This window comes from Anthonomus grandis, chromosome 10 (genome assembly GCF_022605725.1).
Source record: "Anthonomus grandis grandis chromosome 10, icAntGran1.3, whole genome shotgun sequence".
Lineage (NCBI taxonomy): Eukaryota > Metazoa > Arthropoda > Insecta > Coleoptera > Curculionidae > Anthonomus > Anthonomus grandis.
Genome location: NC_065555.1, coordinates 3,764,050 through 3,785,600, shown reverse-complemented (window position 1 = coordinate 3,785,600; position 21,551 = coordinate 3,764,050). Strand labels below are relative to the sequence as shown.

The following is a 21,551-nucleotide window of genomic DNA, read 5'->3' as shown; positions in this document are numbered from 1 at the left end:
ATTTTCCTGATTTAACACCTTGGAATTAATAAAACATTTATGTCAACAGTGATTTTTATTTAAAAAATTATTTACTTGTTCTCAGCTTAAAAATTTAAAAAAAATCTCAAAAGTGATTTTTATGATTCAACACCTGGAACTAATAAAATATTTATCTCAGTAATGATTTTTATACAAAAAATTATTTACTTCATTTATTAGTTTGGAAATTTAAAAAATCTCAACAGTGATTTTCATGATTCAACAACCTGGACTAAATAAATATTTATCCCAACAGTGATTTTTATAAAACATATATATACTTCTTTTATCAGTTTGAAAATTAAAAAAATCTCAACAGTGATTTTCCTGATTTAACACCTTGGAACTAATAAAATATTTATGTCAACAGTGATTTTTATTTAAAAAATTATTTACTTGTTCTCACCTTAAAAATTTAAAAAATCAAAAGTGATTTTCCTGATTCAACACCTTGGAACTAATAAAATATTTATGTCAACAGTGATTTTTAATAAAAAAATTATTTTCTTGTGTCAGCTTAAAAATTTAATAAAAATCTCAAAAGTGATTTTCATGATTCAACACCTGGAACTAATAAAATATTTATCTCAGTAATGATTTTTATACAAAAAATTATTTACTTCATTTATTAGTTTGGAAATTTAAAAAATCTCAACAGTGATTTTCATGATTCAACAACCTGGACTAAATAAATAGTTATCTCAACAGTTATATTTATAAAATATATATATAATTATTTTATCAGTTTCAAAATAAAAAAATCTCAACAGTGATTTTCATGATTCAACACCTTGGAACTAATAAAATATTTATGTCAACAGTGATTTTTAATAAAAAAATTATTTTCTTGTGTCAGCTTAAAAATTTAATAAAAATCTCAAAAGTGATTTTCATGATTCAACACCTGGAACTAATAAAATATTTATCTCAGTAATGATTTTTATACAAAAAATTATTTACTTCATTTATTAGTTTGGAAATTTAAAAAATCTCAACAGTGATTTTCATGATTCAACAACCTGGACTAAATAAATAGTTATCTCAACAGTTATATTTATAAAATATATATATAATTATTTTATCAGTTTCAAAATAAAAAAATCTCAACAGTGATTTTCATGATTCAACAATTTGGAAATGAAAAAATATTTATCTCAGTAGTGATTCCTCTAACCCTAATTACGTGGACTATTAAAAAAACTGTTTATTTCTACTAGTGATTACTTCTAAATTTCTCTGAAAGTACTAAAGCATTCATCTCAGCAGTGATTTTACGTGTTCCGGATCAAAAACGGTGTTTTTTTATTATCATCTTAAAGTATTAATCTCTGCAGTGATTTCCACGACTACGGGCCTATAATATAACTGAGAACATATAAAATGGTTATTTTTGATTTTAGACATGTTGTGGGTAAATATAACTATAACTCAGAAGATTCTTGAGCTACAAGAACTTTTTATACATGAAAATGTTCTTTAGGAACTGCCTCAAATTTGAGTGAAAACCTTATAAAAATGCCTGGAATGGTTTTTCAGTTATCATGGATAGAAGTTACATGTTTATTGGGAAAAAAGTGATACCAAACATGGCTCAAACAAAATGGCTGTGCCCCAGTTAATTTTGCACCTAAAAAGGTGTTTTGTGCAAGAAATTCTTTCTCTAGGATCCCCCTGCAAGATCCTAAAAAGAATATAAAAATTCCTCAAAAACTTGTTGAGTTATATTGAAAAGTGCCTCTGTAAGTACTATGTTAAGTGTATTATGTGTTTGGGCCTGCCTAGGTGTACCTGTTCTAAATCTGAGCATAACTTAGAAAGTTCTTAAGCCACAAGAATTTTTTATACATCAAATTGTTCTGTAGGAATTGGCTCAACTTTTGGTGAAAACCTCATTAAAATGCCTGAAATAGTTTTTAAGTTATCATGGATAGAAGTTAGATTGTAAAAAAAAATCTGACGGTACGAAAAAAAAATTACGTTTACTTGAAATTCATAAAATATAAATCACAGTAGTGATTATGCAGAAAAAAAATTATTAAACCTCTTGGGGTCACTCCCAGGGGCCCCACTTTCTATGCAACTAAATAGGACTGAAATTATCCAATTATTTCCCCCCCGATTTCCATCGCGTGCAAAAGAATGTCGAAAGAAAAACAATCAATAAAAAGCAAAACGACCCCAAAGGAGGATTTTCCCTTAATTTAATATTATGCATACAAACAAAAGAAAACTGTGATTTTTCATTTAAAATCACTGTTTAGAAAACAACTAAATACCATGTGCGAGACGTACAACTTCCTCCCAGTCAATTATCCCAATAACGAATCCCCCAAAGAGGATCATCCAGGTTACCACTCCATGGAGGAAGACAAAGTGATCCTGGAAACCAAAATCACTTTACGAACAGGCCCGAACATCACTATGAAAATACACGAGGAAAGCCGACCGAACAGCGTCGCGAGTTGCTTCGAGAGCGAGGAGGACAACAAGTAATTACTTAACTCAAGCTTTAACCAACTAGACTTAATTAGTTATTTAAATAGTAAACAAGGCGTCCTAAAAGTCCTTAATGACGACAGTGAGAGTGACTACTACGAGGAGTCCCGGGTAACCCCGAAAACCCCTAGAAAAGTCCGTTTCGGGGGTGAAATCGTGAAACTTCGCACCCCGGAGAGCGATCAAACCGAAGAAGAGGATCAGGACGTTACCGGGATTAAAATCACCGTTACTGATGCTGTTTCAATTAGGACCAAAAAAAGTCTGATTCCCAGTAAGGTATTGACAATTTTTTCTTGATTTTTTTTATAGATTTTTGTCCTTTTTTAGTTCGGATTTCGTCGTTACCCACCACGCCCAAGAAGTTTTTGTACCGGAAAGAGACAAAGTACCAGTACAAGTCCGTCCCGAATTTGACGTTGGGTGGCTCGAAAATACCCTTGAGGGCCAAAGTGAGGGTTAAAAGTGAGGAGCGGAAGCCTGAAGCCGTTGGTGAGTGAAGTTAGCTCCAGTGAAGCTTCTAGTGAAGGTTAAAGTTGCTTTTTTTTGGGTTTCTCAGGTCGAAAAATAGGGAGGAAAGGTCAAGGTTTTAGGTTTATATCGCACTTTACTGTTCACTCACATCCTCAATTGCTTTGAAAATTTATTTCTCATACGTAGTACTGATCCTCACAGACGAGGATCATCTTTTTTCCATGATATCTTATGATTGTTAGGAGTGAGATGGAGAATTTGGGCCAAAAATTGATAAAACGTCATTAATTATTTTCTCAGTTTTTGGGGTTCTACCGCATGTGACTCCTCACTAAATTCCTCCCTTGCACTGAAAATTTATTTTCCTTACGTAGTACTGATCCTCACAGACGAAGATAATTTTTTTTCCAGGACATCCTATGATTGTTAGGAGTGAGATGGAGAATCTAGGGCAAAAATAGACAAAACATCATTAATTTCTTTTCTAATTTTTTAGGGTTTTACCGCATCTTACTCCTCACTCAAGTCTTCCCTTGCACTGAAAATATATTTTTCTTACGTAGTACTGATCCTCACAGACGAGGATCATCTTTTTTCCATGACATCCTATGATTGTTAGGAGTGAGATGGAGAATCTAGACCAAAAATAGACAAAACGTCACTAATTTCTTTTCTCATTTCTTGGGGTTCTACTGCATGTAACTCCTCGCTCACTTCCTCACTTACCTTAAAAATTTATTTTTATTGCGTAGTAATGATCCTTACAGACGAGGAACATCTTTTTTCTTGACATCTTATGATTGTTAGGAGTGAGATGGAGAATTTAGGTCAAAAATGAATTAAATGTCTTTAATGTAAATCATTTTTTAGGGTTCATCTGCATTGCACCCTTTTCACTCCTCACTTACCTTGAAAATTATTTTTTCTTAGGTAGTACTGATCCTCACAGACGAGGATCATGCTTTTCGATGATTGATATCTTATGATCGACAGGAGTGAGATGGAAAATCTGGGTCTAAAATGGATTGGATGTCATTCATTTTTTTGTCCCATTTTTTTGCATTACACTCCTCAGTGCAGTAGAACCTGAAAAGTGGGTGAGGACCCACATCTTCACTTGCCTTGAAAATTAATTACAGATCCTTACAGACAAGGACCGTCAGTTTTCCGTTATATTTTACAATTATTAAGAGTGAGACAGTGGATAAAAGAACGTAAGTAGGCCAAAAAAATGCCATTTATTTCATGCAGAAATCCCTTCCCCCTGCGTTTTCCCTCGTTTGTCGCCAAGCGAATATTCCACAACGAAATGCCCTATCGCAACCTCATTTTATTAATCAATTTTATGAATACATTTACATAGTTTATTACTACGACCCTTATACTTCGTAAACTATGACGGGTCTTTATATTTACCTACCTAAAGGTTACTTAAATGCCAAGGATTCATTTTTATCTTTCAAGGTGGATATATATAAGGCACTTTTTCATATATAAACCAATATTTTAGACCATCCGGAAGAAACACCCAAAATCCTCAAACACAGCAGGGGCGAGGACGTTTTATCCCCGATTCCCATACACAACGAAATCGAAGTTTTTCACAATTTGACCCGCAGCCCTGACAGAAGCAGGAGAAACTCCTTGAATGCATCCAATGAACTTGAAGCTAGTGATCAAATTCCAGAAAACTTCACTACTTCATTCAACAGTTTCACTGTATATGAAGAGAATGAAGTTAAAAAGAGTGAAGAGGCTAAAGAAGAACGTGAAGTGGTAAATGAAGTTGCCCAAGCAGATGATCAGTCGGTTAGGAGTGATAAGAAAGCGATTCTTCAACAGTCCGTGTCATCTTTAACGAGTGATGTAAGTAAATTACTTGTTTAGTGCCTCATTGCGTAAAAGTTCAATTTTAAAACTCTCAATTTTCCATCATATTTCCATGGAAGTTTAATTGCGAAACTGCCAGGCACGTCAGTCCAATGCAAATGTTTGTCATGGAAAACGTTCTCGCGTGCATATTCGGCACGAAGACCGGACGACGTTTATAGATGAAAACGCTTTGGAAAATACGATTTTTCTTACTGGAAATCTAGAAAAATCATAAGGGTGGACGTGGAGAAAACTATCGCCCGATTGCCCCTGAATTACACGCGACTATTTCGGTTTTTTTCCACCATTAAGGTTAATAATGTGACCCAGAAACGGTGGGTGATTTATCAAAACCCCAAATTAGGTAATCTTTCGAACGTTATTAAGACCATTTTTTAAGTAGGTTACTGGACGACCTCATTTTACTACAAGAGTTATTAAAAGAAAAAACGACTTTTTTGCACTAGGTTTCACTCATAACAATGAGGAACTAGTGAGGCTATTAATAAAACATCTGAATACACCCTAATAATGGAAACAAGAGTTTCAAATAATAACGTTAAGCAAACATAATTATACATAGCGGTTCGATGACCCTCCTCACATAAAAGAAGGAAATTCCATATAATGTAGTCGATGTACGCCCCGTTAATTCATCGCGTGGGGGGTGTCTGAAAAGGTTGATTGGAAGTCGCATGCACCCCCTGCTCCTCATCGCTATGACATTATACATTAATGAAATGATATCTCACGTCTCTAGAGGGTTTAACTACTTTAGAAAAGGGAAATTTCAAAATGATTCAAGGCATGCCTAGACCATGGAATGCGGTAGAGACCCAAGAAACGCTTTTTACCCACATTTTAACCTTTAATTCCATCTGAGACCCATAAACCCTTGACAATCGTAAGGAAATAATGCTCTACGTTTCTAGTGGGTCTAACTACTTAAGAAAATTTAATCTTTAAGATAATCCAAGGTGTGCTTCGACTATGAAATGAGGTAGAAACCGAAAAAATGCCATTTCTACCCACTTTTTTACCTTAAAGCCTATCTGAGACCCATGAATCTTTGACGATCGCAATGAAATGTTGCTCTACGTCCCTAGTAGGTTTAAGTACATAAGAAAAGTAACATTTCAAAACAATTCAAGGAGTGCCTGGACCATGAAATGCGGTAGAAACTGACTAAATGCCATTTTTACTCACTTTTTGACCTTTAAACCCATCTGAGACCCATGAGTTCTTGACGATCGCTATGAAATAATACTTTACGTCTCTAGTGGATTTAACTACTTGAAAAAGGGAAACTTTCAAAATGATTCAAGGCGTGCCTGGACCATGGAATGCAGTAGAAAGCCAAGAAAGGCATTTTTTACCCACTTTTTAACCTTTAAATCCATATGAGACCCATGAACCCTTGACAATCATAATGAAATAATGCTCCACGTTTCTAGCGGGTCTAACTACTTAAGAAAAGTTAATCTTTAAGATGAACCAATGTGTGCTTCAACTATGAAATGCGGTAGAAACCGACAAAATGCCATTTTTACTCATTTATTGACCTTTAAACCCATCTCAGACCCATGAATCCTTGAGGATCGCTATAAAATGATGCTTTACGTCTCTAGAGGGTTTAACTACTTAAGAAAAGTGAAATTTCAAGAAGATTCAAGGCGTACCTGGACTATAAAATGCGGTAGAAACCGAAAAATGCCATTTCTACTTATTTTTGATCTTTAAACGCATCTGAGACCCATGAATCCTTGACGATCACAATGAAATGTTGCTCCACGTCTCTAGTGGATTTAATTACTTAAGAAAAGTAAAAACTAAAAATTATTCAAGGCGTGCCTGGACCATGGAATGCGGTAGAAACCCAAGAAAGGCACTTTTTACCCACTTTTTAACCTTTAAATCCATCTGAGACCCATAAACCCTTGACAATCGTAAGGAAATAATGCTCCACGTCTCTAGTGGGTTTAACTACTTAAGAAAAATAAAATTTCAAGGAGATTCAAGGCGTACCTGGACTATGAAATGAGGTAGAAACCGAAAAAATGCCATTTCTACCCACTTTTTTACCTTAAGGCCCATCTGAGACCCATGAATCTTTGACGATCGCTATGAAATGATGCTCTACATCTCTAGCGGGTTTAAGTATTTAAGAAAAGTGGCATTTCAAGACGATTCAAGGAGTGCCTGGACCATAAAATGCGGTAGAAACTGACTAAATGCCATTTTTACTCACTTTTTGACCTTTAAACCCATCTGAAACCCATGAGTTCTTGACGATCGCTATGAAATGATGCTTTACGACTCTAGTGGGTTTAACTACTTAAGAAAAGTGAATTTTCAAAATGATTTAAGGTGTACCTGGACCATGAAATGCGGTAGAAACCGAAAAAAATCCATTTTCACAAGTCCTATGAATCCTTGATAATCGCTACGTAACTAACATCATGGCAAGATGGAACTCTCCATTGTATATGCAGGATATAGTTTAGGCCTTAATTATACTGTAGTTGAAAAAGAAGAAGAGGAAGAAGAATAAAATGCAGAAGGAAAAAAAATCTAACCTGAATGTTTTACGCTTTACTAAGGAAACATTAAAACAAATTCGATAACTAACGTTCAGCATAAATGTCGAATGTCAACATAATGGCAACGTTGCAGTTAAAATGACATGTATCAACAATTGACAGATGACAGTTGACACATGATATATCAGTCAATTAACAAATAAGGAATAGACAATTGTGAAGGTACGATACGTGTACGTTATGCTGTCTACAGGCGAGCGAGTCAGGTTTATAATCGCTGCTTTTCTCACGATTTATGATAATGAAAAGCGAATCACAGTCATCTCTTAAACTAATGAATTCATAACCGTTTAAAACTCAGTTTATTAGCTAGTTGACAGGTGACAGTTGATACATGGCCGTTATTCTTAGAGCAACATTCCAGCACGATATGCTGTTCGTACTTACGAATGAAGTTTAGACACGCTGATGCTGTAGCAATCTTGGATCGATTTATTATAATTATGAGAGAATAACAGCAATTTTTAACACTGCAGACGTAATTTGTCACCACGTGTATTTAATATTAAAACAACGCAATTATTCGGAAATCGGTTCATAACCTCTTAACACTATTGACGGCTTATTCACGGTTGACAGCTGACGTATGACAAACGTATTTGACATATGATTTCTCGTAAACCAATAAAAATACCTTCTGCCAATGAGTTCATAACCTAAAATAAAATTAAGCTTATTAGTTCACTGATGACAGTTGACATATGGCCATTGTTTCTACAGGGCTGGGATTCTAAAATCACTACTCGATCTCGATACGATCACGACTTCGAATTCGATCGCGACCCAGTCGTGACGACAAGGGTGATTCTAAATTTCAATCGTCGGCTAAACTCGTTTTATTCGATTTGATTTAGGTTTCTTGGTATATATTTGTTATTTGCCCTAATATTTGACAGATGGAAGCGTCAATTGTCTTTTCTATTGATAAACACTAAGAATTTTCACTTATTTTGTTAATTTTTTTCGCCTTCGTGTTTTTTTATTTAAATATATGCCTTTATTATTTCTTTAAAATAAAAAAATGTCGTTTAAAACCATCACTATCCATTGGAAAATCAAAATTGAATTCATGGAAAATAACAAAAACTTGTTGTGTTCATCCACTATTGGTATGTTTAAACGTTTTAATATGGCAACATGTGTGCAATCAATAGGACCTAGAACACCAGGGAAATTGGATCTCTCTATAAATATTAATTTAATAATTTCTCTAATCTCTTATATTTAAAAAATTAATGAATCGGTCAGCAAGGTGATTGTCAATAATTTCAGTAATTTTATGGATCCAATGACTTGTAGTAGTTTCGCTAATTTCAAATTTAAAATCTTGTCCAATGCTTCTTTGGTAACAATATGTGGCATAAAATCTTGATATATGTACTAAAACTGCCTATTCAATGGTAACTCTATTTCCTCTGCCTCTATTATTAACAGAAGGTTGTGGAAAATAGGGTCGAATTAAATCTATTAGTTGTTGTGTTTAAGAAAGCTTCTTGATATACTAATGAAAACCTGGTATCATAGATAATATATATAATAACTAAAAATGCCTGGTATAACTATTGGTAAACAATAAATGAAACAAATACGTTTAAAAAAGGATGCTGTTACATTATGCACGTATTAAAAAAGGAAGAAGCTATATCGTCTGCTGTATACGATATACCCAAGCGTGTCGTCGACAAATCGTTAAAAACTAGGCAATCCGCAAGACACTCACGACTGAAAATTTTATTTAGAATCAGTCATATCGAGTAATCGTGTCGAGTCGTGATTTTAGAATCCCAGCCCAGGATAATCGTGACACGAAATGCTGTCTGTACCTTCGAATGAAGGTTAGACACGATGGTACTGTAGTAAGTAGTTTATGCATCAATGAGTTCAATACCTGTTAAGACCTTATAAGCAACGTCGGGTTTCTTGGAAATTGATCTTTTAGGTATAAAAACTTGACAGTAGAACGCATTAAAATAAATGCATCGTGACGTATGTGAAAACTTGACACATTGCCGTACCAAATGCTGTCTACACTAGTGATGCGAAGAGTCCGGATGAATCGTCCGTTCAATCCGAATATCAAATTATTCCGAATCAATCCGGATATCTAAATCGTCCGGATACACGCCGCCCGTTCGACCGACAATGAAATAAAAGCTTGTACAAGGCTGACGAAGTGACACGAAGTTCCACGTTCCACCGGCTAAGAGAATCCGAATTAAATCGTCCGGACAAATAACCCGGCAATCGGCAATATCGTCGCGGGGCCTTGTGTAAATATTGCTTTATCTATCCTTATTGTACTCATTTAGAAACATAAGAGACAATACGAGAACATCCAAACTTTTTAAGGGTCGCCTGACCTTCAGAAGTTTTTTTGTAAACAAAGCATTTTTGTATTGATATATTGCATCCTTTAAAATACACTGGATTTATTACATACATAATTAGCTATTTTAGTTTTAATATCATGTAGAAATCCGTAAAAACGAAATGTCTAATGGGTTGCATAATGCATACCTTATATTCGAAAAACGTTTATCGGACGGTCGAGCATCGAGCCCGAAGGCCGAAACATGGCATAATTTGCCGAACGGGCGAGACATCGAGCGGATGAATTAATCCGGATGAAAAAACCGAATTTTCAATTCATCCGAATCAATGCTGTCCGGATATTGAATTAATCCGGATTTTTACAACACTAGTCTACACGCGTTCCTAACTTCAGATGACAAGCGCCTTCGATAAATGCGTAAAATCTAATTCAAGTGAATCTTTTCCAGGATGAGCTGTGGGCCAAATCGGAAGCATTGAATAGTTTGGTAAAAATGCTTAAGGAACCCGGAACGTGTGACAGTTTGGAAGCAGGACCGGCCGCTTTGCTCTTCGAAGCGTTGTTCGCTTGCCACCACAGGGACCGTCTGCATAATTTGGCTGACGTAAAGAAAACTATATTTTAATAATAGCGAAACGTCTTAGTGCTTTTTTTTTTTTTACAGGAAGCATTGATAGCACTCATCCAAGGCATCAGGCTTCCAGTGTTGGAGCAATGCTTGCCACGTTTGTCCTTAAGCATTTGCAAAATGGGGGCGTCTTCGGGTGTACGTTGCGCCTTGGTGGTGATGAAGAAACTGCCCCCTAAGAAGTTGCAAACGGAGATTTTAACCAAAGGGTTCAGCCATAGAACGAGGGAAGGTACCAATTGAACCTCTAATCTTTCATAAATTTAAAAAGTAACTCTTTTAGGTGCCTTACAAATCCTAATGGCTTGCTCGAGGCTTTACCCACGTACGGACGTGGAAGTAGCTAAAATAGCCGAGTTCGCCGCTATGGCCCTTAAAGATAGAAGAAGGCGAGTGAGACACGCGGCCCTAGAAACTTTGGCAGCCACAGCTCAGAACTCCTCGGTGGCTGACGTAGTGAACGTCGTGGAAAACTCGATAAGCGAATACGCGGATTTCGAAGAGATCATGCAAGTAGTACGAACGAGGTAAGCAGCCAATTTGGTTGGTCCACTCATAAACTAACTCGCTCATTTTTGTAGACTGTCAAGGAAACAACTTCCATCGGTAAACCTAGATGGCACCATAAGATACTCCTCACCAACGGACCAGAGCGAATCCGACTGGTTATCCGGCGGTGCTGTCATTAAACAACAACCTGTCAACAATATGTCAATTACGTCAAACTCACCGCTGTCATCCGCGTCATCGAGCACACCATCTGTGAACTATTGGCTGCATAACTCTAGGCACGATAATCAGTTCAATCAGGGTTCGACGTTGATTAAGCAGCTATCAGACTTCAATGGGGTGAGTTGTACCATCGAAATTGTACTACTACGGTCCTTGTCTGTGACAAATTGTGGTGCCACAGGACCGTACTTACCGTTAAATATATTTTGATAATAATGTCACTTAGGTTCATTTTATAAGCTGTCACCCTGTATATAATATATAAATATATAGAAAAATCGTGGTTGTGACGTCAGAGGCGACTCAACAGTTGCGACACGCGACATCATATCAAATGGAAATCTGCGGCACCATAACTACCCGACTATCGATCAGACGACTTTCGTGTTTATTCGCCAGTCATATAAAGCGTTTGATCTTGAAATGTCGCAATTTTTTCCAATTTTTTGTTTGTTAAAAAATGTTACTCTGTAGGATTTTTGCCCTTAAACCTGTACCTGTAAACAATATTTTCCTGGTAAGTTTTATGATCTGTTAGAGGTAAGCTGTATAAGATTGAATTTCGACGTTGGGTGCTAAAAAACGATAATATAAAAACTATAGGTTGCACTGGCTTGAAGCTTAAAGTAATATGTTAGGCCTAATGACTCTTAATTAAATAAAGTTTATTTCATGATTCTAGGTTATTGACCAGGAACCTCGAGCTTGAAGCAACGAGGGTCTATTGACGTGGAGCCAAATTCAAATAGTCATAACTTCTCATCTGTTAATGCTATTGAAGAATAGTAAACAGATTCTGTTTACTATTCTTCAATAGCATTATCATATCACATAGCATAATCACTCACTCTTAAAGTTCAATTCTTATGACCATAACTGTAGATCAACGTCCATAAAAGATATAAGCAATATTTGTGTCGTGACTTCGTTGAAAGGGGCACTTGGCCTTTTAGGCAAGATATCTGCATTTGTATTAGGTGTAGAGCTTTAGTGAATATAATCAATATTTTAGAACAGATCATTAGTAACCAAATAAAGTTTAATTTATGATTTTAGCTTTAGTAGATCAAAAGTTATTTACCAAAAACCTTGAGCTTGACGCAACGAGGCTCTATCAATGTGAAGCCAAATTCAAATGGTCATAACTTCTCACTTGTTAATGCTATTGAAGAATAGTAAACAGATTCTGTTAGAAAATCACTCACTCTAGAAGTTTATTTATTATGACCATGAGTGTAGATCAAGGTCCATAGAAGATATAAGCAATATTTGTGTCGTGACTTCGTTGAAAGGGGCACTTGGCCTTTTAGGCAAGATACCTCCGTCCGTATTAGGCTTAGAGCTTTAGTGAATATAATCAATATCTTAAGACAGATCATTAGTAACCAAATAAAGTTTATTTTACGATTGTAGCTTTAGTAGATTAAAAGTTATTTACCAAAAATCCCGAGCCTAACGCAACGAGGCTCTGCTGACGTGAAGCCAAATTCAAATGGTCATAACTTCTTACCCGTTAATGCTATGGAAGAATAGTAAACAGACTCTGTAAGATAATCACTCACCCTTGAAGATTGGTTATTATGACCATGACTGTAGATTAATGTCCATAGAAAATATAAGCAATATTCGTGTCGTGACTTCTTTGAAGAAGGCACTTTGCCTTTCAGGCAAGATATCTTCCTTCATATTAGGTCTAGAGCTTTGGTAATTATAATCACTATCTTAGAACAGATCATTAGTAATCAAATAAAGTTTAGTTCATGACTCTAGCTTAAATAGATCAAAAGTTATTTACCAAAAATCCCGAGCCTGTCACAGTGAGGCTCTGCTGACGTGAAGCCAAATTCAAATGGTCATAACTTCTTACCCGTTAATGCTATTGAAGAATAGTAAACAGATTCTGTTAGATAATCACTCACCCTTGAAGTTTGGTTATTATGACCATGACTGTAGATTAATGTCCGTAGAAGATATAAGCAATATTCGTGTCGTGACTTCTTTGAAGAAGACACTTTGACTTTCAGGCATGATATCTTTCTTCGTATTAGGCTTAGAGCTTTAGTAAATATAATAAATATCTTAAGACAGATCATTAATTACCAAATAAAGTTTATTTTATGATTGTAGCTTTAGTAGATCAAAAGTTATTTACTAAAAATCCCGTGCCTGCCACAGCGAGGCTCTGCTGACGTGAAGCCAAATTCAATGAGTAATAACTTCTCACCTATTAATCCTATTAACAAAATTTAAAAAGGTTCTTATAGGCAATCAATAACTCTCTAACTTTGATTATTACATTCATTAATTTATGTCAACTATTAAAGAAGATATAGGCTAAGATCTCCTAAAAAAAACTTCAAAATTTAAATGTTTAACAAATATTTTGTTTCAGGATGAGGCGTTGGCGTTCGATGATCCCGCTAAAATATGGGCGGCCGACACAAACTTATTCCAAAAAAATGGAAAAACATCTAAAGGTATGTGCCCAATGGGTCAGCTAGGTTAGGTTCACTATACACCCATATATTAAAGTTTTTTATTAAAAAAAAATGTCCCAGATATTAATTTATGATTGCGCTTTGACATCTACATTTAAGTACCACCCGCATCTGAATTCTAGCGGTACCATTTTACGCTTTATAGTTTCACATGCGAAGAGTCAAGTGTACGGTGCCACCAGTTGATATTTTTCTTCATGTAGGTTGAAGTGTGTATAGGAAGTATATAAGTAGAAAATGGACATTAATTTCAGTCTGTATATTAACAGTGATTTTGGCAGTTTATCAGGTAAATAACTAACCACCTCCGCCCATTTGTTTCCCATTGTTTTTTAACCTAAATGGCGGCCATTCGCCATGTTTACGTTAAAAAATATGTCATTCTATTTGAACTATATTCGTCAGACATTGTATAATTTAACTGATTTAACTGATCAAGCCATTTTGACATAAGTAAATTGGTGGTGAGTACTAGATTTTGCTGTCAAATTGACAACTGACAAGGCCGCCATTTTGTTTTATTAGGTTTCGTTTTTTTTTTTATATGTTTAACAAGGAATCACCCATTGAAATATCTCCGTCTATTTTTCGAACACCCTGTATTTATAGTCCGTGCCCACTGTAATTTAATCAATATAATGCCCGTATCTTCTGGAACTCCAAGGGAGTTTTGGAATCATCATTTGTCATTCATTGTTTGCCTAGATATTAATAATGAATAACTAAGTCGGTTTATAGTGGGTATAAACCACGACAAAATAAGGTTTTTTTTAAGAAAATTAATTAAAAAGTTAACTTCCTATCGAAGCCTTTTTTCATTTCTTTAACATTCGACCTTTTAATTAAATTTCACAAAAAATAAACTTTAGTTTCTAAAGGTTTATAACCACCATAAATCCATTTACTTATTGATTGTTAATATCTGGACAAAAAATTATTAAAATTCCTTAAGAATTTCAGGAAATACGGGCATTATATTATATCGATTAAATAACAGCGGGCGCGGACTATAAATAGGATGCTAGATTTAGCATATATGTCTATATTGGCAACATCGGATGCTTGCGTTGTAAACATAGATGTATTATTCTACGTTGCCAAGAAGTCTTTTTTATCACATAATTATTTATTGTACAAATGCAAATGACGTAATTTAAACTTATCAAAAAACCAACACTCAGCCCGACCTTTCAATAAATTTCAAATTTTTCTTATAAATTGACATTTTTAGCTGTCGGTGGCGCCACCAAATGGCCTGGCCTGAACCAATTCGCGACTAATTCATATTAAATATGAATAGCATTGTTTATTAAAGGGTCATACTGGCTGATTCAATAAGGCCCGGTTGTACAATGGGCATTCAACAACAGTTCATAAAGATCTCCGGTTCAGCGGAATTATTCCGTTGTACAATGTTGGTTTAAACGATAACCTGCGGTTCATCTTGAAGGTCCAATTTGGAGCGTTCAAGCAAATTTTTGAGATTAAATTAGTATTTAGTATATCATTTTCATATTTTTTTATTTATGTAAATACAGCCGCCTTTCAATAATTATTGTGTTTGGTAAGGTGCAAATTTATTAGTTACTAGGTACCCTAGATATAGTTTACAAACCATAAATATAAAAATGGATCCTATTTGGGAAGATATTACGGATAACGAATTTTCTGGAATTAGTAAATAAAATTGTACACCCTAGGACCTAGATCATCACAGGTGTACAGGGATCATTTGAACATTTGGGATGATAAAGAATTTAAGGCTAGATTTAGGTAATAAAGCAATTTCTCTCACAGAGAAATTGCTTGCCCTAATTTTTTTTTCATGTCAGATAAGCAAACCCAAACGGTTTGGCAAGCAGCAAGGCGGCACAAAAATAATCCTTAAAAAAATACTTATAATCGGCAACAGACAAAAAACAAAGTGAATAAATAAATAAAAAGTAAATAAATTAATTAATTTTAATGAATAGGTTAGGTTCTGCTTTTCATTTTCTTCTTTTTTATGTGGCCATTGGTTGCAAACTTTAAATAGAACCTAGTTTAACTAAACTTGTATTGGAACAACACACGAACCTCTGATCAACGTTCAACGAACTGCAGTTTAGTAGAACTTAAGTTGAACCACTGCTTGTACAACCGGGCCTAAAGGTTTATATTTTATCGTTCACTTATCTATTTTAATACTTTTACCAGACATATAAAAAGACGCTTTCAATCTACGTAAGAAACACGTTCTTTGTTCAGTTGGGACCAGTAGAAATTTTCCTTCATTTTGATTAGTAGAGAGTTTTTTAAATACAATTCAAGTCGAAATAACCATTGAAGATTGTTGCTCCGACAACGCTACTCACCGCGTTATATTTCTTACAAGCTTCGAGTCTACGGTTTTTGGGGTATCATGCTTCAAAAAATTACCACATAAAATAATAATACCTATTAAATCCCGATTAGATTTTTTTTTATCATTAGGACCCACTGTGTTGTAATTTTTGTCTAGCAAAATGCCTTGTATAGACCACTGTGTCGCATGAATATTATAATACACACGGAAAATGCTAAAACGTCAAAACGTTGCGAATTATCACGGCTAAAAGAACCCGATTTGGTAAAAGATATGCACGTATTCCGATTCTCCAGTGTCTCTTGAATAATTCCATACCAATTTCAGGAAGTTCTGAGCTATTCTAAGCATTTTATCAATGAAATTAGGAAGCAAGTCCGAGCCGATTCATCCATGTTAACGCCATGTTGTCAAAACCGCGCGTAGATGTCAAAATCGACCATTTTCAGACGATTATTTCGGGTATAAAAAAAGGTTTTTACCCTATGATTTGTATGTGGAAAAATAGTATAAAGCCTTAGGAACAGTTTAACATCAATTCTGGACCGATTCCAATCGGTTTTAGTAGTTAAATTTCGATTATAAAAAGGGTCTTTTTTCGGCGAAAATCGCCGTTTCCGTTGCCATGGAGACGCGGCCATGGACGACTTTAAGAATTCATCAGTGTGCAGGGTGATTTTTGGCGATTTTTCGTGCTTGGGAGTTTTTTGAAAAAAAAATACTTTTAGGGTACTTGTAAAAATAGTGAAAAAATTAAATTTTAGTATGTTATAGTAAAATGAATGGCGCATCTGCTCCATTGGTTTTGGTTTATCTATAACTTACAGGGTGCTCACAATTAATTTCCAAAGTCAAAAAATGTTAAAAAATTCATAACTCAAAAACGGTTTTACTTAGAAGTACGGTTGATATTGCAAAACATTCTTCTTGTCACACGCTACAAACAGCCCATAAGCCATTTGGCTCTAGGGAGCGCCACTAAAAAGTTATTAGGGCTGGCTAAAAAAAAAGTGTAAAAAAGGGTATTTTTGACTGAGCACTGCTCACCCTGTATAAACGATAGCGTTAAACTTAATACGCCGTTTTATTTGGAAAGAATGGAGGTATAATTAATCTAAATAAATTTTTCCTAAATTTTGCACCATAAAAATTTTATCCCGAAAAAACTTAAAAAAAATCAATTTTTTGAGGTTTTTTTGATTTTTCTTCCAAAGACACTGTTTTTTGAAAAAAATTTCTTAATAAAATTTGTAGCCTCCAATAAGGTGAACATATCTTCTGTGAGTCATTATTTCCGGAAAGATACCGTTAAACCGTCAGAGGAGCTAGAAGATCACACTTGTCTAAAACTTTGGACGTTAAAAAAAAATACTTCTCGTATGTTGAGAATAACCAAAAACTATACCGCACTGTCTCACGTAAACTCTAATCGATCTGTAGAGTTTCATAATATTTAAAGAACCGTTACGATCTGTATCGAATCAAGACTGGAAAAATTGGACAAAAATTTTTTTATTTCACTTTAACAGCATCCTAGTCCTAAACAAAAAACAAATGAAAATTTGTAAATAATCATGTTGTAGCCTTATATTTCTTGATTATAAAAAGTTAAACATTTTTTCTCTAACCTAAATACAACCAAAGTTATAAGCACTTTTGTCCGGCGGGTCCGAATTTTGTGCGAAAACTCCCCTGCGAGAGCCGCTCCATTAGAGCTTCGCTCTAATAAAAATACACAAATACTTCAAACGTCATTAGCTGTCAAGTATCAATAATATCATGGTAAGTTTGACAGTTGTGGACGAGTTTTATAGGCAACCCGCTCGATGAAGGGAAAACTAAAGAACGTGGTTTTTTTTAATCACCAAAGCACTTATTAATTGTACTGATGCAATTTAAACTTATTGTGCATATTAAAATAACAAAATAAAAAAAAAATTAATATTTAGTTTGTCGGTGGCGCCCCCTGAAGAGGTCTGAACCAACACGCGACCCATTCGCCTTGGCGGGAAATTTGAATTTATTTTAAGTGTAAACAGAACAGTTATTAAAGGCGCATCCTGACTTATTTAATAAAGGTTCTATTCCAACATTCACTTATCTATGTTAATAATTTCATCATTAATATAAAAACAGGTTTCTTTATCTTCCACCGGGGTCATAGGAACGCCACTTTCTATCATCTCTTTCAACTCGGTGACCTCCCTGGACAAATTCTTCAGCTCCTTGCTCTGCTCCTCGAGTTTCTGCATTACTTTACTTAATCCCTGGGTGAACTTCGTGTTGGAGATGTTGTCCCCTTTTAAGCTTGATTAAGATTGATTTAAGATTGACAGTCTGTTCGGCTTCCAATGGTTTCACCGTGAACACCGGAACATACTCCTTAGGAGTAACTCGAAGCACAGTCATGATGAGTTTGGAGTAAGCGCTTCTCTTGTAATGCGACATTTCGATGTAAGAACACATCTTGGCTTGCCTGACCAAGCTGGTGAGGTCAGCGTTCTTTTGCAACCGCACAGCGATCCCTACCAAAAGATTCATAAGAATTATGATGACTATCCTATAGAGAGTCAACACTTCTCATTGTTATGAATGATAATCACCATCTAACGAAAGAATATTTATTTATCTCGCGCGCATTTCGAAATGATATTAGCGAAATGGCTTATCAAGGTTACGCACGCGATAAAAATAACCATCCGAGTGTTATTGTATAGTAATGCCAGTAACCGATGAACATATAAACGATGTCGTCGTCCACGGAGTACGAAATCGATCGGAAATCAAACGTCTACCTGTACAAACTGGAACTTTTAGAAACAAACGTTCAAAAACACATCCGGGCACTACTATTCAACAACAACGAGGCAAACATCCTGATAATTGAGACGAAACTCACCCCGGAAGTGAACTTGATGGTCTTCCAAACACTTAGGGGGATCTACCGGGAGATGCGCCGGTGTCAAAAAACCCTCTTCGACCGTTATCTTGGGTCGTCCAATCAGAACTTCTTGGACTGGTACCAACTGACCGAGGCCATGGACCAAAATGACCAACTGGAACTGCCCAATTTGTTGGTCTGTGAAATACCCGTGACCGTGGACTTGGACGTGAACACCTTAACCAGGTTAGCGAGGAATTTAGGTTTAAACCGAACGAAAAAGTGTGTGTTAATCGGAATAAAGAGTCGGGAATTGGGTTATTTCCGGACGTTGGTTACCGGGGCGAACGGTAGCGAGTACAGTGACTATGAGACTGTTTCTTATCCCTAGGGACAACAGGAGGTTTTGTGATAATATGCGCACAACAGTGATTTTTTAATTATTGTGATACGAGTAATTTATTTCAGTTAATTTAATTTGTATTATATGAACTTAATAAATATACCTGGACTGCTAACGCATATGGCCGCGATACCCAAAAATGACCTTTTAATGTTGGTCACACGTTTTCAGTGTTGCCAACAAAAAATATATTAAATAACGGTAATGAAGTTGACGTTTGACCTGTCATAAACTAAATTTATTTTTTTCATTGACATTGTTTTTAAACCATCATTGGGATTCTAAAATCACGATTATATCTATCTGACTCTAAATAGCATTGTCAATTGTGAGTATAGCGGATTGCCTAGTTTTGGGTATATATAGCTTCCTCCCTATTTAATACGTGGATAATGTATCAGCATCCTTATCTAAACGTATTTCGTTCACTGTCTCTCAAAAGCGAATTATTCTGAATTGTCTGTATGTGTTTATGATAGAATAATATATAGAGTTTATTTTTACTACTATATAAACCGTTGCTAATTACAAACCGTCATAATATGGTATATACTAATTAATAGACAGGCCGATTGTGACTAAACTGGCATTTATTAATATAACAGTGTATAAACATATAAACTGCTAGTGGGCTATGAAGTGTATGCAATAAACCTGGCAACATCGTACAAAAATTATTGATTTTTGTCATCTATATATATACCCAGATTTATGTGGAAACGACAACAAATTCATGGAACTTATGTTGGTAAAATACATTTATTTAAAAACATTAGAGCACATTGTTTCATTCATAAAAGCTATGAGAATGATAAAGCACAAGAGATATTTTTCTGTTTGGCAACGTTGCATGTAACTTGGCAACCACTAATTTTCTTACAAATTACGTCAAATGTCAAGGGTAATATCTAATGCAACGTTGCCAACGACACTTTTTTTATGTAATTAAATGCAAGTTTCCTCCTTGTCACGAAAATTTAGCAACATTGAAGGTGGCTAAGGAAATTTAGGTCAATTGGCAACACTGCATGAATAGTATTTATTATAGTAGTGCTATACAATTTTTTAACTAATTTTCATGAAAATAATGTAAAAAAACCACGCCCAAATTGGAACCTTTTTATCAAACAGACCGGCAAATTCAAATGATCATAACTACTCACCTATTAACGCTATTAAAGAAAAGTAAAAAAATCCATTAGATAATCGTTCAGACTAGAAGTTCCATTATTAGGATCATTACTGTAGATCAACGTCTATAGAAGACATAGGCGATATTTGTATCATGCTCTCTTTGAAGGAGGCAATGCGCATAACATCAAAGATATCTCAATTGCTATTAGGTTTAGAGCTTTAGGAGTTATTAATAAAATTGTACAACTTACTATTACCAACCAAATAAAGTTTACTTCATGACTCTACCTTAAGTAGATCAAAAGTTATTGACCAAAGATCCCCAGCCTGATGCAGCGAGGCCTGACTGACGTAAAGCCAAATTCAAATGGTCATAACTACTCACCTGCTAACGCTACTGAAAAAAAGTAAAAAAAATCTGTTAGATAATCAGTCACTCTTGAGGTTTGGTTATTATAATCATGACTGTAGATCAACGTCCATAGAAGATATAAGCGATACTTGTATCGTGACCCCTTTGGAGGAGGCAATGCGTATAACAGCAAAGATATGTCAATTGCTACTAGATGGTAGAACTTTAGAAGTTATTATAAGAATTGTACAGTTTACTATTTATATAGTTCTTCACAAGAATTCCAATTCCGACGTTGCCAACTTATGCCGAAAATATCACCAAAACTTTTCCCAGGTCCCAAGGGAGGAATCTTACGTCCGGTATACATCCTTCAGCCGGAACTTCCACCGTCGGAAAACGGTAAAAATGGACGGGGTCACCGCAAATATGACCGCGGAAGGTCGTTTTCGCCGCCAAAACATTTTTTTCGCCCCCATAATTCTCAGGTGGACCAATCGCCGCCCTTTTACGACGGGTATGCACATGAAGCTTCAAGGAACTTCGGTAAATCAATCCTCATTCGGTTATTTCGTTAATTATTGAAAAATTACGTTAGATTATCAAGAGAGGCATCCACGGAACCAGCCGCCTGGGTTCCAAAAGAGTTTCTCTTCCGATCAGCTGTACTTCAACGAAAGACTTGGACACCAGCAGGGTAAACATGAACCATATTCGTTTTCCATGTCCAGTCGATCTTCTTCCACCTCCACAGGTAAATTTCCATTAATTTCCTTTTAGATAA

The 21,551-nt window shown here is 35.3% G+C and overlaps 1 protein-coding gene across 1 annotated transcript in view; it reads left to right on the top strand.

The window, feature by feature from the left end:
* Positions 1-2,283: 2,283 nt before the first annotated feature.
* The window catches only part of LOC126740905 (uncharacterized), a 48,010-nt gene continuing 28,742 nt past the window's right edge, over positions 2,284-21,551 (top strand). The window contains exons 1-11 of the mRNA XM_050447090.1: positions 2,284-2,510; positions 2,565-2,791; positions 2,848-3,009; positions 4,502-4,857; positions 10,244-10,399; positions 10,460-10,655; positions 10,707-10,950; positions 11,005-11,272; positions 13,548-13,632; positions 21,104-21,313; positions 21,366-21,521. Of these exons, the coding sequence (XP_050303047.1) occupies positions 2,299-2,510; positions 2,565-2,791; positions 2,848-3,009; positions 4,502-4,857; positions 10,244-10,399; positions 10,460-10,655; positions 10,707-10,950; positions 11,005-11,272; positions 13,548-13,632; positions 21,104-21,313; positions 21,366-21,521 (2,272 nt within the window). The 5' untranslated portion in view covers positions 2,284-2,298. The remainder of the gene's footprint in view (positions 2,511-2,564; positions 2,792-2,847; positions 3,010-4,501; positions 4,858-10,243; positions 10,400-10,459; positions 10,656-10,706; positions 10,951-11,004; positions 11,273-13,547; positions 13,633-21,103; positions 21,314-21,365; positions 21,522-21,551) is intronic.